Source organism: Pelophylax lessonae (assembly GCF_965119305.1).
Source record: "Pelophylax lessonae genome assembly, chromosome: 1".
Taxonomy (NCBI): domain Eukaryota; kingdom Metazoa; phylum Chordata; class Amphibia; order Anura; family Ranidae; genus Pelophylax; species Pelophylax lessonae.
Genome location: NC_138768.1, coordinates 635,756,741 through 635,775,618, shown reverse-complemented (window position 1 = coordinate 635,775,618; position 18,878 = coordinate 635,756,741). Strand labels below are relative to the sequence as shown.

The 18,878-nt window shown below is 42.6% G+C and overlaps 1 protein-coding gene across 1 annotated transcript; it reads right to left on the bottom strand.

The window, feature by feature from the left end:
• Positions 1 to 8,905: 8,905 nt before the first annotated feature.
• LOC309544496 (uncharacterized protein) lies at positions 8,906 to 9,661 on the bottom strand (the record flags this gene model as incomplete). The annotated part of the gene is made up of 1 exon (XM_082243402.1): positions 8,906 to 9,661. One exon carries the CDS (start codon positions 9,659 to 9,661, stop codon positions 8,906 to 8,908), a length of 756 nt encoding a protein of 251 aa, XP_082099528.1.
• Positions 9,662 to 18,878: the final 9,217 nt, after the last annotated feature.

Sequence of the window (18,878 nt, the reverse complement as noted above, 5' to 3'; positions counted from 1 at the left end):
AAAAAAAATCACAATAAGCGTATTTTGATTGGTTTGCGCAAAAGTTATTGCGTTTACTAACAAAGGGAAAGATTTCTGTCATTTTTGGTGTTTTTTTTTTTAACGCGTAATGGCGGCGATCTGCGATTTTGTTTGCGGGACTGCGACATTGCGGCGGACAGATCGGACCCTTGACTGACATTTTTGACACTTTTGGGGGTACCAGTGACATTACTGCATTAATCAGTGCTATATATATGCACTGTTACTGTAAAAATGACACTGGCAGGGAAGGGGTTAATTTTATTGGAGAGGGAGGGGTTAATGTATGCCTGGTGCTTACTAACGTGTGGGGGGGGAGGTGATTGAGTGACACAAGGACAGATCACATGTTCAGCTATGCTGAACACTGCAATCTGACCCTGCCTGTCACTTAGGACATCCGCCTGCTCTGTTTACACAAGCGGGCGGATCTCCAAACTAGATTCCCCGACGATCGGGGAAGAGCAGCGGCGATCGCCGCCGCTCCTCCCCTGGCCCAACTCCCGCTGTGACTGAAAACAGCGGGAGCGAGCCTCCGGCGGCGCGCGAGCGCCGCCCAGAAGGGAAGGAGTCCAGCGACGTAGTACTACGTCGCTAGACGATAACGAGCCACATTGCTGCAGTAGCAGCAATGTGAGCAGACGTAAAGTGGTTAAAAAAAAAAAAGGTTTACCTTATTGGAAATGTCCATGTTTTATTGTCATAGAATATTTAATTACAGCGCATTTACTGTTTTTTTTTTTTTAAACAATAATCAACAGTAACACACTCTTTTTTTTTTGTCAAGGTGAAAACTGCAAAGTAATCTTATTAATCTTATTATTTACAGTTAACGATAAGCTGCTGGTTTTGCTTGTTTGAAAGCTTGGCTAAATTAAATTGGTGTTGGGTCGAATAGAACCTCAGGCATCAGGTGAAAGTGAAATATTTAGCAGCATCCTTACTACCACTACCATCCGCTAGCATCCTAGCAATGAGACATCCCTGCCCAGCCCATTCATCTTTCACTTGGCTGGGGGGGTAGGTATTGTGTTAAAAAACTGGTAGGGACCCCCAAATACTAATACCATGTATTAGGCATGTAGTAGGCATGTAGTCTGGTATGGGTAGAAATGTTGTGTAGACTACATAGACATCATTTCAACAGTTGGATTAGGCTGCATTTTACCACACAAAAAGCATAAAATATGCAAATCTTTTTAAAGCTGTGTGCATCATTTTTTACCATTATAAACCACAATTCTGTTAGCTTTGGAGTGTCAAAAATAATTTAAAGTTTAGAATTTTCACATTGAAGTGGAACGAATATGGTACACATTGCATGGGCGTAAATTTAATAAATGTCCAGGAAGCCTCATTTGCTAAAAACACTTACCTTATGCGGCTTTTAAAGACAAAATAAATTGTTCATGTTTCAAACTTCACAGGAAGAATTATTGTAAAAACTACATAGACAGTTTTTCAGCAACCTCTTTACTCTTTCCTTACATCAATTAAAGAAATTTAATTAGCTGCATTTTGAACAGAGGAGACACAATGCAACTTTAATTTAAAACATCAACATTGGAGTGCTTTATTTCACAAAAAAAAAGTCAGTAAAATATCTTACACACTCCATGCACAGTATGTAAGCACTTTTAGTAGGCCACAATTTAATAGGGAGAGATCAGACAGGTTTTAATTAAGAAATTACTGCTAAAATACACTATTTGAGAGAGCGAATAGCTGCAAATATTCTTGATTTAATACTGTGAAACTCCACACTCAGTAAAATAAATAAAACCTTAAATAAATAAAAAATTGGTAGAGAGACTGCACTTACTTATACCTGTACGTAATAAATCTGATGGAGAAACGTTGAGCTTCACCAGATACCACCAGCTGGAACATGAGCAGCTGTTTGCCAGAAATGTTGCTAAGCTTGCATGGTGGTGACATGGAGGTGACTGGGTGAATATGTTTTTTTATTCCAGCAGTTGATGAACAGTCACCTGCCTGGTCAAGGATGCAGCTGGAGATGGTGGGATTTGGTTAGGAAACTTTTTGGGAGGTTGAAGGATTTTCACAGGTACTTAAAGTGTTACTAAACCCAGGATAGCACTCACTATATCAGGTCCCCCACAGTACAAAGAACATGGAAATGCAATAGTTTTAGTAAATATAAACTGCTAAATACCTTTTCTCATCAGTAGTTAGGGCAGTCTTGGGACTTCTATCAGTTTCTGGTTAAAGCTTGTAGGAGGAGATTGAATTCTCCCCTAATTGTCCTATGAGGATGCAGGACCCCTGACCCTCTGTCTGGGCAGTGCTAATTGGCCATGTGCTGATCACATGCATCCTCCCAAGAAAAAAAAAAAAAGAACCTCTTTAGCACTACACACCAAACTGAGCATGTGCAGCTTGCCCTTAAGGCTCTGTACTATCAGGAGATGGATTGGGGACAGTGGAAGAAGGGAAGGATCAGAGAAGACTGGATCAAACAGCCTTTTTACACAAGGATTAACCCCTTAGGTTCCACAGTGAGTATAACAAGCATGCTTTACTGCATATACAGACTGATTTTACTGTTGTGGAATTAGTAAAACTTTAGAATCTTAATTTCTTGTTAAAAGATTTGAACAATAAATTGAGATTTTAAATAATATATTTGTGTCTATAAAGTACCTGCAAAAATTAATTTATTTTTATTTTTAGAATTGGTGACTGAATATTGTGTAAAAGATTCAGGGATTGTTCATACTGTCCGTATGCTAAATGAACTGTTTTAGAAAGTGGGCAGCTGTCAGTTTTTTTTTTTTTGCAACATGCTATAATGAGTGGGCAGTTTGATGCATGTTTCAGTGCATTACACTGTTAACTTTTTCCTTTTGTTTTTTACTTTATTTAACCACTTAAGAACCGCCCGCCGCAGTTATACTGCGGCAGGCAGCCCCTCCTGCGCGAACCGATGTAGGTATACGCCGGTCGCGCGCCTGCAGCTAGCGGGCGTGCTCACCCCGCCGCCGGCGCGCTCCTGCCCCCACTCAGCAGCGGGGACTCTGATGCATGAGGCAGGCGGCTCTGATTGCCGCCTGACGCCCGCGATCCTTCCCCGTTGAGAGAGAAGGACAGTCAGCTGTTGTAAACACAGCTGACTGTTCTTCTCTCTGGAATGATCACAGAGTGCCTGTGATCCTTCTATGTAGGATAGGATTACAAGTCTCTATGGTCATTTCACAAGCCCCGCCCCCCCACAGTTATAATCACTCCACTAGGCCCTTATTTAACCCCTTGATCACCCACCCTGTAATTATTACAGTAACAGTGCATATTTTTAGCACTGATTACTGTAGTGATGTCACATGTCCCCGCAAAAGTGTAAAAAATGTCAGTCAGGGGCCCAATCTGTCGCAATGTCGCAGTCCCGCTAAAAATCGCAGATTGCCGCCATTACTAGTAAAAAAAAAAAAAACAATAAAAATGACATCTTTCCCGTAGTTAGTAGATGTGATAACTTTTGCGTAAACCAATAAAAATACACTTATTGCGATTTTTTTTTTACCAAAATTATGTAGAAGAAAACTAATTGGCCTAAAGTGTTAAAAAATTTTGATTTTTTAATTTTTTTTTTGGGAATGTTATATAGAAGAAAGTGAAAAATATATATATTTTTTTTTTTCAGAATTGTCGCTCTTTTTTTTTGTTTATAGCGCAAAAAATAAAAATCACAGAGGTGATCAAATATGACCAAAAGAAAGCTCTATTTGTGGGAAAAAAAGGACATCAATTTTATTTGGGTACAGTGCTGCACGACCGCGCAATTGTCCGTTAAAGTAACGCAGTGCCGAATCGCAAAAAATAGCCTGGTCATTAAGAGGGCAAATCCTTCCGGTCCAGAACTGGTTAAAGTGTCACTAAGTAACCTGTATGCTTTTTGCATGTCAACATAGTGCACTGCGATGCTGCGCAGTGACAGGCAGTAAATGTTACATGTCTGCATTTTACCGCAGCTCACTGCACTGCACTTCCTGGCTGCGTTGCAGTGTTGATGGGGCACTTAAAAAAACAATTGTTTTTTATGTGCCCTAGCGGTAACTGGCATTCATCAGGTACAAAAATACAGCAGTCCCGGCACTATGTGTGAATGAGCCGTTATAAATAGACCGCTATGTATTTTATCATGTCCAAGCATTTTGCTTACATTTCAAAACTCAGAAAAAGGCATGACAGCAGGAATGAGAACTTTGTGTTTTCTGGATATATATACCTTATGGGCCATACACACTATAAGATTTTCTGAAGACTTTTTCCTTCAGATTTACCTTTTCTATGTAGTGCAAGGGCCTGCCAGATTGCATACAAATTGAAAGTGTTTAGGTTTGACCTCATATTATATGGTTTTGGTAAGTCTAAAGGAAAAAGTCTTCAGAAAATCTTATAGTGTGTATGGCCCATTACTGGAGAGAAACATGGAGGCTGGTACTGAAAATGAACCACTTGTTCCATCTATTTAGTGTTCAATTGCTACTCTCAGAGGCTAATCAATGGCAATTTTAGCAGCATGACTGAGCTACAAAAAAATGTCTTGTGTAGCTGAGGTGACTGCCAACATTCAAAAGATTAAAGATGTGGCTTAGCCCTTAGAATGCCGAGGGGGTTATTTGTGGCCTCTTTATTCTCTCTGTCATTCTGGTCCAACACTATTTAGTACTGAAAATAAAGTATGGACATTCTACCCAATGTTTGCATAGCCTGTGCTATCTGTAACTAGAAACCCCATAGGAGGAATTAGACTAATTTGCTCTAGGGAACACATGCTACACCGTTGTACAATGATTATGATAACATATTTGGGCCTCATGCCTGCATAGCGAAGTATAAGACATGAAATTGGGAACATATTGTGGCATATTTTGACATAACTTCATGTATAGTTGTTAGTATCTATTTAACACTACAATGTTTAACACCTTAACCTGTCTACTTTGAATTGAGGTCTGACCACCATTTGTTAATTAGGTTCACATGGCAATAATTGTAACCATTAGCTAACTAGGCTACACTTTGAGCAGGTGACCTAGAGGTTAAAAATACTGTGCTCTGAGGCTTGCAAGCTTTGCAGCTCAGGTTTGATTGTTTATGAGTTTTCCAATTCAGCTTAAACTTTCGCTAACATCTGTAACTAATTTAACTGTATACAGGAATTACAAACTACTGCATGTTTATGGGAGTACATAAGTTTATACTGCATATGTTCAGTAGTTGCTAATTAGCTTGCAGTTTTCTACGTAAAGAGAGAGAATCTGAGATTAATATACATAATATGTAGGCAGATAAATTGATTACCTTTGACATACACGGATGAATTAATTACTTTTGAAAAATATACTGTATGTAAACTTATACTTTGGAAAGTGGTATGGCGATCCACAAGAGTATATATAATGTGCAGGGGGCATTCAATGAGAAGTACCATACAGTAACCCATATGAATAGTACGACTGTACTGAACTTCAGTAAGATATATGTGAGATCTTTTGTTCACTAGTAGAGCAGCAAGTAGACATATCCTAAATGTAAAAAAAAAAAAAAAAAAAAAAAGTGGGTTTTAAAAATAGATGTGCTGTAGCTACAAAAAAAGCTGTTGTGAAAATTAAAAAAAAAAAAAAAAAAAAAAAAGTGGTTTCTATTGATGTGGGTTTCTACATACCCCTGAGTATCAAAAACTTTTTGGAGACCCCCCCCCCCAAAATTTTCTGATTTTAGTGATTTGGTTTTGAATGTTTTGTCCCGGTATAGAGAGGAGCGGCTTCCTTCCTTTCCCTTATGTCTTCCTTCTCTCCCCCTTTTCTGGTCTCTCTTTTTTTCTCTCTACGACTTTGCTAGCCCCCTTTGATACCCACTAGTCATTTTTTCCCTTTCTTTCACCAATTAATAATCAGGAAGGATACTACAGACGTAGTGTATTAATACCAGAAGAATCTGGTCAGGTCATCTGGAGTACTCTTTTTGTTTTGTAGGTTACAAGGTATTATCGTGGGTATTGTTTAGCGTTATTGTAGATGGAGATATCTTATTATTCATCAACCATACTCTGTCACTCTGGAGTTTATTTACTAAAATTAGTCACAATCCTGCAAAGAAACCAATCAGCTTCCAGGTTTTAGGCCCCATGCACACGGGGCGTTTTTAACGCCGCTGTAAGCAGCGTCAGACGTTTTCCTCTTGCAGCCTAAAAACGCCCCTCCATGTTATTCTATGGCCTCATGCACACAAAGACGTTTTTAAGCTGTAAGTGGCCTAAGCGTTTTTCAGCTGCAACAAGAACCCACGGCCTGCGCGTTCTGAGGCCCAGCGTTAGAGCGTTAAAAGCGCCTGACGCTATTTAACGCTATTTAACGTTTTTATCTGCGTTTTCCAGCGTCCGGCGTTATTAAGCTGTAGAAATTTTCAGAAATGTGATTGGTCACTGTAATGGAGTAAAAACACAGGAAATGCATTTTTACATTTCCCAAGTGTCCTTTGCTCAGCCGTGTGGGTGGGTGGGTGTGTCTGTGTGGACATACAGGAGAGAGGGACAATGGCTGCTGATATAGGTCAGACAGAGCTTATCTCTGCAGTTGAGGCCCATCCAGAGCTGTGGGATGTCTCCCATCCCTTCTATAGTGACAGGATTAAAAAATCAAAAACCTGGATGGATATATCTGAAGCCCTAACACCAGGCTGGGACCGATTGAGCACCGCAGAGAAGAAGGAAAGAAGTAAGTTTTTCAGAAATGCATGACTTGTGTGCTGTATAATTACAAAGAATGCATATTTTAACCTTACTTCACTTTTCTTCTTAGGCAAAATTTTCCAAAAGAGGTGGAAGTCCCTGCGTGATCGGGTCAGGAGGGATCTGACAGAGGAGGAAAAAGCTAACACAAGTGGTGCAGCTGCCTCCCACAAAAGAAGACACGTGTACCACAACCACCTGGCATTCCTGCGTCAAGCAATGATAGACAGCAGTAGAGAGTAAGTCGCACATACTGTATTTTTGACTTACATATAGGGGTGCTCAGAGCATCGTTTTCTGTGAATGTATTGCTATTCTGCAGCCATTTTTTTTAACATATTTTTCAGGACAACATCTAATATTGCGGACCTGACTCAGGATGCTAGTCAGGAGGTGGTTGAAGAACCAGAGGACAGACCCCCCAGTGCTGCCACTGAAAACAGTGACATGACGATCCAATCCAGTGGATCTCATGTCTGCGATGAATCCACAATACAGGTTAGTGTCTGTCTAGTCTGTCTGCCATTCTTTTCTTCATTGTATGTATGTGACAAACTGAACCTTTTTCTTTCTTAACAGGAATCCAGGGACCAGGAATGTGCTGTGGAAGAAATTCCCGATAGTGGTGTGGGGCGTGGCCGTGGCGAGGTACCCGTTCGTGGCAACGAGGTATGTGTGCGTGGCCATGGCGCTGTGCGTGGCCGTGGCCGCAATCAGCGTCAGAGGGGTGGCGGTATTGTCCCTCAAAACGAGGACGGGGTGTTAGCGTTGCTGCAGGAAGTGCGGCAGGAGAGGCGCAGTGGGGATGTGTTCCTCGATCCTGGCAACTCACGCGCCGCCTTCTGCCGTGCTGCATACTACATCCTGGAGGACATTGGGGGACCTGAAGAAAAGCTTTGTATGGATCGTGTGCTCGCCATCATGACACAATATAGGCATGCAAAACTAAGTGGTGGCCCGCCACCATCAAACGATCCATTCAACACTTTTCTTGATCCCCCAATGCCCTCTGTGACCTCAGCAACGCTAACACCCCACTTTCAATACCGCCCCCCTCCGCAACGCCACCTACCTACCTTGTCCCCTCCGCAACGCCACCCAACACCTGTCTTGTCCACGCCCTCCTATTTCCCACCCCACTCCTCCATTGATTTCTCCCAACCACCTACCCAGTACCCGCCACCAAACTTACCTGGAGCCCCTTACCACCATGAGGTTGCGCAGGAACGACATGTCCAAGCCACCCACTCGCATCCTGACATCAGCTATCCACGTTCGAAGTCACCGCGGTCAAGCCAGGACGATCAGTCAGGATACACCTACCAGCATTTGTGATTTTTTTCTTTTTTTTGTGTTTATTTGAATAAAAACCTTTTTTTGAAATGATATTTTGCCTCATTTTTTTTTAAAGTTGTATGTTGAAATAGAAGTACATCTGCACAGGCCATTGGGCTGGCACACACTTGCCACATGCAGAAGGAAACCCCCCTCCTTCTTCTGCATGTGGCAAGTGTATGCACAGACCAGGGCTGGCACACACTTGCCACATGCAGAAGGAAACCCCCCTCCTTCTTCTGCATGTGGCAAGTGTATGCACAGGCCATTGGGCTGGCACACACTTGCCACATGCAGAAGGAAACCCCCCTCCTTCTTCTGCATGTGGCAAGTGTATGCACAGGCCATTGGGCTGGCACACACTTGCCACATGCAGAAGGAAACCCCCCTCCTTCTTCTGCATGTGGCAAGTGTATGCACAGGCCATTGGGCTGGCACACACTTGCCACATGCAGAAGGAAACCCCCCTCCTTCTTCTGCATGTGGCAAGTGTATGCACAGGCCATTGGGCTGGCACACACTTGCCACATGCAGAAGGAAACCCCCCTCCTTCTTCTGCATGTGGCAAGTGTATGCACAGACCAGGGCTGGCACACACTTGCCACATGCAGAAGGAAACCCACCCTCCTTCTTCTGCATGTGGCAAGTGTATGCACAGACCAGGGCTGGCACACACTTGCCACATGCAACATTGAACTGGAACAATGGAAGAATGATAGACATCAAAAGAACTGAAATAAATGTTTAATAAAAGCTGTATGTGAAGATATCACAAAGTTTACAAGATGAATGATTTTAGACAAAATTATCCTGCCATGCCACTTCCCCATCAGGCGAGACAAAGAAATCCGCAAACTTATCTCTGATGGTCATGACTCGTGCTGTTGTTCGTAAGTCCATAAACTGCACGCGGTGCATGGGGTTACGTGGCTCTGGTTCAACGCTGCTCCTGTCGCTTCTCCTTAGGAAATTGTGCAAAACACAGCAGGCCAGGACAACCTTGGTGGCATTGTCAACATCCAGTTGCATACATGACAGCAAAACCCTCCATTTTGCTGAGCACACACCAAACGCACACTCCACAACACGACGAGCTCGGCTCAGCCGATAATTGAATATACGTTTGGTGTGACTCAGTCCATAGCCACTGTATGGCCTCATCAGATTTTCTGCCAGTCCAAATGCTTCGTCGGCCACCATGACCAATGGCAAGCTTGGTTCCTCAGTACACGGTAGCGGCCTGCTTGTTGGTATGTTGAGTCGTCCTTCGTGTAGCCGACGTCCAAAGGCCGATTCTCGAAAGATGCGGGCATCACCCTGGCTGCCATATGCTCCTACATCAACAGCAAGGAATTGAAGATGGGCATCAGACAATGCCAGGAGTACCACAGAAAAATATTTCTTGTAGTTAAAGTATGCAGAGCCGGAATGGGGGGGCTTCTTCACCCTGATGTGTTTTCCATCAAGGGCACCGATACAGTTGGGGAACTGGGTTTTCTCCCAAAATTCGTCGACAACTGCTTCCCACATCTCTTCAGTCGGCTCCGGCATGACCACCTCCTTCAACTGCTCCCATATTGCCGCACATGTCTCCTTAACAATTTTGGCCACCGTGGAGACACCTAGCAGAAAATAGTGGTGTAAGGAGACAAAGCTTTGGCCAGTAGCAAGAAACCTAAAATAAAAATAAAAAATGATTACATATTACATCTATCTTTCAAAAATACATTGAAAATGTTTTAACTAGGACCTCACCACCTAACCCTCTTAACCCAAGTACTAACCCTATACAAAACACCCACAAATGATTTCACTTACCGAAGTGTCACAAGCAGCCTTTCCTCCGGTGACACACTGCTTCGCATGTTCGTGTCCATCCTGGATAGCCTTGGCCTGAGCTTCTCCAGCAGGTCATCGAAAAGCGGAACGGACATACGTGTGAAGTTGTACCACTTGTCCGGATACATGAGTTGGGTGTACATGGTGGTAAAGTACCCCACGGACAGACGCTGCAACATGACAGGATGCACCCAGAACCTTCGCCGTCTGCTCCTCTCATTCTCCTCCTCCAACTGTCTCCTTCTACGCATCCTTCTCAAGATGATGAGCAGGATCGCCTCATCAACCTTCTGCATAACAGGATCCATGACTCAGAAATACAAAAAATACTCCGAAAATACAAGAAACATTCACAACTGATATGAAAATGCTCTCTCCTCTCTCTCTCTCCTACCAAAATGGCTTCCACACATTGCATTGTGGTTATTTTGGGTGTGGAAAATGGAGGAGGACTGATTTTTTAAAAAAACGCTATTTAGCGCTGACGCGGCTTAACGCGGCTTAACGCTCATTAACATAATTTGAGAAACGCTGTTTAACGCGCGTTTTTAACGCCGGTTTTTCCCGGCGTTATAACTAGCTTGGACGTACGTTTTTTTGAACGCCCCGTGTGCATGGGGCCTAATTGCTAAAGATTAATAAACAAGCTGAGGTTAGAAGCTGATTGGTTTCTCTGCAGAATTGTGACTAATTTTGCCCTCTCTAGCTTTAGTAAGTAAACCCCTGTGTAATCCTATACACCTGAGTTGTTAATTACCGGTAATCTTTGGATCCTTGGGACCCATAAAAACTCTTAAATAAAGAATTTTCAAAATAAAATATAGATTTGCTTTATCTGACGTACAGAAGCTTTAGGGGCAAATCCACACTATGCACTGTATTGACCCATGTGTTTTTGGTTAATGAGGTGTTCTGCATTAAGGCAACCTTGTCATTTAGAATGGTAGGCAGTGGACCTCAATGCTTGAAAAAAACTTTTGTGCATTTTGGCACATTGATCTCAATGGGCAAGTTTCAGAGTTTGTGCCAGCATGCCCCCAAAGTCACGGCATGTGTACAGCCCTTCCAGGTTGTAATAAGTTCCAGTGGGTGGCCGGCGGCAGTAAAACTGCAACTCATCTGCCTATTTTTACTTCCCTTGGCCACCAGTGTGAAAGAGCACTTAGTGTAGGCACAGTTGATAGGGTGTCTGTGGGTGGGAGTGACAGCTTTCTCCCAGGTTCCACCCAAGCTCATCCCTAGCTTCTGCACTTTCTGTTGCGATAACTTACCTTACTTTCCTATACATTTCTATTGGCCCATCACTGTGATGAGTGTCTTCCCTGGCCAGTAAGAATTTCTATGAGCAATGATGAGTTGGCCAAACTTCGACACTACCAGGACATGCTGACACTTTGCCTGATCAAAATAGCCCAGGGATTGGGGCATAGTAAAGGGCATTGCTGCTCTTAACTGCCTTCACCTATAACTTTTTGACAGCATTTTTTACATTTTTAAAACAAAATTGCTTTAGGTTGGCTGTAGATGGGCAAATATCTTCCTAAGTATAATTGCGTGAGGCGATATCTTCCTGTCCTTGCATGTCATGAACATGTGTTTATTTCTTCCGCGATCCTTGCCTGATACTGAAATCAGGACATATGGGGTGCTTTGGATACTTCAATCTTGATGTAATTAAGTGCTGGATTGGGGCACACTCATAAGGAGATTTCGGACAATTTGGAAAATCCCCCTGTACAATAAAAAACATCTCTTACATAGTTATATAATAGTTGAGGTTGAATAAAGACAATAGTCCATCCAGTTCAACCTGTGTAGGTGTGTGTGGACATATTAATTTGTCATACCCCTGAATGTTTTCATCTTGGAGATATATGTCCAAGAGTCTTTTAAAAGTAGCCATACTTCCCGCAGTTACCACCATTTGTGGAAGAGAGTTCCACAATCTTATTGCCCTTACTGTAAATAACCCTTTGCATAGCCTGAGGTTAAATCTCTTCTCCTCTAATCGCATTGAATGGCCTTGTGTCCTCTTGCACTCCTTGCGACTGAATTGTTTTTTTCTATGCTGAGATCATCGTTGAGGTATTTGTAAATCGCTATCATGTCCCCTCTCAGGTGTTTCTTCTCTAGGGAGAATAAATCGAGTGCTTGTAATCGCTCCTCATAATTTAGGTCCTCCAATCCCCTAAATAGCTTAGTTGCCCTTCTTTGGACTCTTTCCAGTTCCAACACATCCTTTCTGAGGATTGGTGACCAGAACTGGACAGAATACTCCAGATGCGGTCGGACCAGAGTTTTGTAAAGTGGTAGGATTATAGATTTACCTCCCCATCCTTATGCAAGCTAATATTCTGCCGGCTTTGGCAGCTGTAGCTTGACATTGCATGCTATTGCTTAGTCTATCTTCTACTAAGACTCCCAGATCTTTCTCTATTCTTAATTCCCCCAGAGGTTCCCCCCCTAAAGCGTATTTTAAGTTTATGTTTTCTCTACATCTCTAATATACCTGAGGTGGAGTTTAGCTTTTGGGGGTGGAAATACTGTAAGTGAATGTGTCACAATAGCCCTGGGCACTGAATAAGTTATATACATGTCATATACCCTGCCTTTTGATATTATGGAAAATATCACAGATGAATTCTTTGTAGTTGCGAAAGTTCAACAATAATTCAATCTCATAGGAATGCATGAAACATGCTTAATAAGCGAATAACAGTAATGAGATAATGGGAAATAAGTCACAATTTCTCCTTAAATCAGAGTACATATCCTTATCTAGAATCTTGAATGATATTCTAACTTTCTATGTTGACAGCCTAATTAGGGACTTGGAACATGTTGACCATTGCCTACTTGTTTGCTGCAATACCAAAGCTGCTCATTTCGATCCATACAAACCATCACATACTCACATCTCCAGGTATGAATTGTTAATGGGACATGTTGTTTAGTTTCCAGTGTGTTCTACTCAAATATCACTCGTACCAAGCTGTTAAATTCCTACCTACTCCCTGAGTGATGGGACCTGTAAAGAATATATGTCTAGAAATGTCATTTGCATGTAATAACACTCACCTTTAAGTGACAGTAAAGCAATACCAGCTGTGAAATCTGTAATGTAATCATCATTGCACTTACCCAGAGATGCAAAGCTAACCTCCCTTCGATGTGGCTTAAGTGGGGTTAGAATAACAGTGCCAAGTAAAAGGGAGACCTGGCCACAAACCTGTGACAGTGCTAAACGCCTAATTGTTTCTTGCTGTTACTGTTTCTGCCAACTTTTATTCAGTTTTCCAGGACGGCTACACAATATCCACTTTTGTCTGTTGTAATGAAGCACATTACACAAGGTGATCTGTAGTGGAAGACTCTGACATGCCATATACAAATATATAATGTATTTAACAACTTCTGGATCTGAAGGATTTACCCTCTTAATGACCAGGCCATTTTTTGCGATACGGCATTGCGTTATTTTAACGGACAATTGCGTGGTCGTTTGATGATGTACCCAAAAAAAATGGATGTTCTTTTTTCCCCCCAAATAGAGCTTCCTTTTGGTCGTATTTGATCGCCTCTGCGATTTTTTATTTTTTGCGCTATAAACGATAAAAAAAGAGCGACAATTCTGAAAAAAAAAAATATTTTTTACTTTTTGCCATATAACATAAATTAAAGTTTAATTTGTTCATCATTTTAGGCCAATTTGTATTCTGCTACATATTTTTGGTAAAACAATCCCAATAAGTGTATATTGATGGTTATCGTGTCTACAAACTAGGGGAAAGATTTATGTCATTTTTTTTAAATTTGTTTATTTTTTACTAGTATTGGCGGCAATCAGCGATTTTAAGCGGGACTGCGACATGGTGGAGGACAGATCGGACACCTACCTGACATTTTTAACACTTTTGGGGGGACCAGGGACATTACTACAGTAATGTAACTACAGGTGGTCCCCGGGTTACAAACAAGATAGGGACTGTAGGTTTGTTCTTAAGTCTAATTTGTTTGTAAGTCAGAACAGGTATATTTTTTTTAAGTTTAGCCCCCGCCAAAATAATCATTTTTATGTTTTTTGGATAGCATAGGGAAGGGTTAACACCCCTGTACCATTTGTTTTGCTGTCTGTGCCCCAGTTCAGAAGATTTCATCCCATTTTCTGTCCCTTTGACAACTGGATTTTGAAAATTTGGGGTTGTTGTGGAAACAAGGATTGGTGATAAAGCTTCAGTGGAGATGCCTTTTTTTTCCCATGAGAACTTTTACAGGAGTGAATTTCCCTTCCTAGGGCTAGATTTCTCCTCACCTCCTGTTATCTCCCCCTGTTTGTAAATCAGATGTTTGTAACCTGGGGACCGCCTGTACAGTTACTGTACTAGTGACACGCAGGGAAGGAGTTACCAGAGACCCAGGCCAATATATATTTTCTTTTTAGAATGAAAGTTCTTTTGCTATGGGCAGCAGTAATAAACTGAATTATAGTCACTAAATGAAACTGAGGAGAAAAATATATATTGTTCCTTGCAACAAGAGATACAATGTAATAATTGTAGAGAACGCTAAAGGGAATTAGCAAATAAATGTAACTGATGGTCTCATACAAGTCTCTGGGCATGTTAAAAATCCAAACACTTCAACATTTTTTGTTGAAAGTTTAAAAAATCCAGTGTGGCTAGCTGGCTTTGCAAAGAAATGCATATGTACCAATCAAGGCACCATGCCAAAAAACCTATGTCCCAAGCTATTGGACCAAAAAGGCAGCACTTATATAGGTGTTTGTCAACTTGTTCAGAGGCTCCAGAGTGTCATCATCATGTTGCTTGCTGTGGACACATTGGGTATCAGCACATTGGCACAGTGTTACCTTAAAGTGATTGTAAAGTCTCCTTTTTTTAAAATAACAAACATGTTATACTTACCTCCTCTGTGCAGTTGGTTTTGCACAGAGCAGCCCGGATCCTCCTCTTCTCAGGTCCCTCTTTGCTGCTCCTAGCCCCTCCCTCCTGTTGAGTACCCCCACAGCAAACCTCCTATCTCTGTTGAAGTCCTATTGGAGGAAACGCATCAGCAAGGAGGCGTGCCATCACAACGTCACTCGAGGTCCGCGCTGCAGCCGGACACGAGTACCCCTAGGAGATCCTCTCTGCTCTATGTAATTCCAAAGCGTGAACATACTTCTTTCATGTAAGTGCACCACTATCAGCCATCATTTTATTGCATGTCTCTATCATGGAGGATATTTAAGTGCTTCTTGTGAGGATATACCTTTGAAAGCCTGCTACGCCCGGTCTGAAGGGGAAGGGAGCAGAATACCGGCACAAAGGTGGTTCCAGAGCGTACTTATTACATTTTTCTGGTAAGAGGCTATTGTGGTTTTTGCACCAGTGGTGAAGAGCACGGTCGTTTGGTGTTGTCACATGAAGAGTGTTCCTTGATTATTATTTATTGCACTTACCTCTCGTCCGCCGGGTAAGGAGGAAATTCACTAGGTGGAGGGATTTCAAAACTATCAACTTGATATCATTTGATTTTTCTACACCTTGATTTTGCATTAAATCATCACGGATTGAAAGATTTTTATTTTGGACTGTTGGACTTTATGATTTTTGCACTAGATTCATTTTATCTGAATATTACTATATGTTTATTTGGATTTAGCGCACCATACATAATTTCACAAGCATCTTATTATGGAGGCACCCGAGCCAAGCTGTAGCTCCATGTGTCCATTCAAACACGGAGCTGCGGTTCGGCTTGCCCCCTCTTTCTCCTGATTGGCTAACTGACTTTGTTCGACAGCTGCGAGAGCCAATGGCACTGGGCTGTGTGTCAGCCAATACGGAGGGAGAGTCCTGGACCGTGGAGGGACTCGTGGCCATCACTGGATAGAGATGAGGCTCAGGTAAGTATTAGGGGGTGCTGGGGGGGGGCTGCTACACACAGAAGGCATTAAGATATAAAACCTTCTGACTTTACAACTCTTTTAAGCATGGTGTGCAGTATACCTTTTTACTTTTGGGGTATTTAGACATGTGTCTAACTCTCCCTTGCCTCTGAAGCCCGATCTGCAATTCAATGTCTGTTTTAACCCCATTTTTGCTGACAAATGCGCTGCAACCTTGTGCATTGCACTTGGTTGTGGGGCATTTGCTGTGCTTCCCCATTGACTTCAATGTGTAGCTTTCACTGGGCCTGCTGCCCGCTGATCACTACATGTTGGGTCAACTTTGCTGCGGGCACTAAACGAAGCAGCAATTAAAAATCTCAATGTCCACTGCCTATTGCAGCTTAAAGCGGAGTTCCACCCAAAAGTGGAACTTCCGCTTTAGGGAGTCCTGACCCCCCAACATGCCACATTTGGCATGTCATTTTTTTGGGGGGGGGGGAGCGGGTACATAGTTTTGACATGTACCCGCTCCCACTTCCGCTCGGAGCGCCTTATTATAGGCTTACCTATAGGTAAAAATCATACATGGGAGTTTACTCTCACTTTAAGGTGGGGCGGTTGGCGGGCAGCAAAAATGCGTATCAACCTCAAAGTCTAAATGAAGACCTATGGTTTTTATTTACAGTCTCCATTAATTATATCAGTACACACTTCATATGGTTTTAATCCTACTTGAGATGTACATGTAAAACCCCTAACAGCAGTCAGATCGACTAAAAATCACTTTTTCTTTCTTTTTAGGCACCTCACTGCTTAGGTAGAGTGCATCCAATTCTGAAGCATAAATTGCATACCAAATCAGTACTTTTTAGTAAATTCACCCTATGTAGGTTGCAGCCAGGGCTGGACTGGGAATAAAAACCAGCCCTGGAAATAATTTCATACCAGCCCCATAGTATTATTATACCGGCCCAACAATATAACGTCATTATTTTCTTGTTCATAAAAGGGAAAACAATGCATTTTAAAGCACATTTGAAAAGTGTATTATATATAGATAAGACAGATATGTTCTGGTAATATATGCTACAGCATAGCAACACAGGACAGATGGTCAGAGGCTGCATATTGGATGGAACAGGAGACATCTTAGGCTGTGCGGACATGGTACCTGAGATGTCAATGGCTGTGCGGACATGGTACAAGAGATGTCAATGGCTGTGCGGACATGGTACAAGAGATGTCAATGGCTGTGCAGACATGGTACAGGAGATGTCAGGGGCTGTGTGGACATGGTACTGGAGATGTCAGGGGCTGTGCGGACATGGTACAGGAGATGTCAGGGGCTGTGCGGACATGGTACAGGATAGAAATACAGGACAGGTGGTCAGAGGCTGTGCAGTGGATGTGACAGGAAAGCAAAATATGACAGGTGGTCAGAGGCTGTGCAATAGATGGTAGAGAACTGGTGATCACTGACCAGAGGCCGCAGGTGTCCAGTCCTATTGCCCGGTCGGCGGGCTGGCGCACATCACCATGGAGACCAGTGGAAATACATTTAAAAATGGCGCCTTCCGGCACCATTACGTCACCGGATCTGCGCATGCGCTGTATGGCCGAAAATGCCGAAGCTTTCCCGAGCCCGGCACTCTTCAGATCGGCGCATGCGCAGTTTCCATGTAAGCCGGGACGGGAGACATGTTCTTTATGGACGCCACTGCCCTCAAAGAGGCCCCAGGACAGGTGGACTTGCCGCCCTACCGGGAAGTTTCCCGGTATCCCGGTAGGCCAGGCCGGCCCTGGTTGCAGCCACTGTCACTGTTGTCTGCTTGCATCACACGTGCATAGTACATACTGTAGGGATGCTTATGCTTTGTCCCAACATGATCGATGTGCTGTTAAGCACAACAGCTCTATTAAATCAGTCCCAATCTTCCCACTAACTCCTATTTATCTTTGAAAGAAGATAGTTAGGTACCACAAATGATTTTGGATGCCTGCTTCAGCTTAATAGTCACTGAGCAGCTTTTGGAGCAGTTGCATAAACCTTCAATGTAGCAGAACAATAACATATTGATTTATGAATTCTGTATTTGTCTCAGACTTACACTACATCAGCTGTATTTTTTGTATGATGGAGTGGAGAACATCCTCTGTCAGGTTTTCTAGTAACACCTAACACTGAATTCTCAAAAATATCAACCATTTGATCTGACTTTCAATTCCATTATGTAGTGCTACTTGGATGCAACTTTAAATAGATGCCTACTGCCCCACCTACATATACTGGGGGGTGTCTCCTACAGGTGAAATCACCTACCTGTATGTTGCCTGTTACTCCTGTGTTTGCGGCTCTGTAGTTGGACACAGCGCGAGCCAATCAGCAGGTCTGGCGGACCCGATGTTTGCCAGGACCCGCCGATCGTTTCCAACAGAGGCAGAACAACGGTCTGCCTATGTAAACAAGGCAATTCACCATTCTGTGACAAGAGAGGACAAAGATCCTGTGTTTCTGCTAAGCAGGAACACGGATCTTTGTCTTCCCTTAGTACAAGCACCCCCCACACAGTTAACAAGCCCTCCCTAGGGACACATTTAACCCTTTGATCACCTCTGATGTTAACCCCTTCCCTGCCAGTGTCATGAGTACAGTGACAGTGCATATTTTTTAGCACTGATCACTTGGTGATCACTAGTCCCCAAAAAGTGTCACTTAGTGTCTGATTTGTCTGCCGCAATGTCGCAGTCCAGCTATAAGTCGCTGATCGCTGCCATTACTAGTAAAAAAGAAAATAAATAAAAATTCCATAAAAATATCCCATTGTTTGTAGGCGCTATAGCTTTTGCGTAAACCAATCAATATACGCTTATTGTGATTTTTTTTTTTTACCAAAAACATGTAGCAGAATACATATTGGCCTAAACTGATGAAGAAATTTTATTTTTTTTACATGTTTTTATCGGGTGTGTCTTTTTTTTGTTTATAGTGCAAAAAATAAAAACGGCAGAGGTGATCAAATACCACCAAAAGAAAGC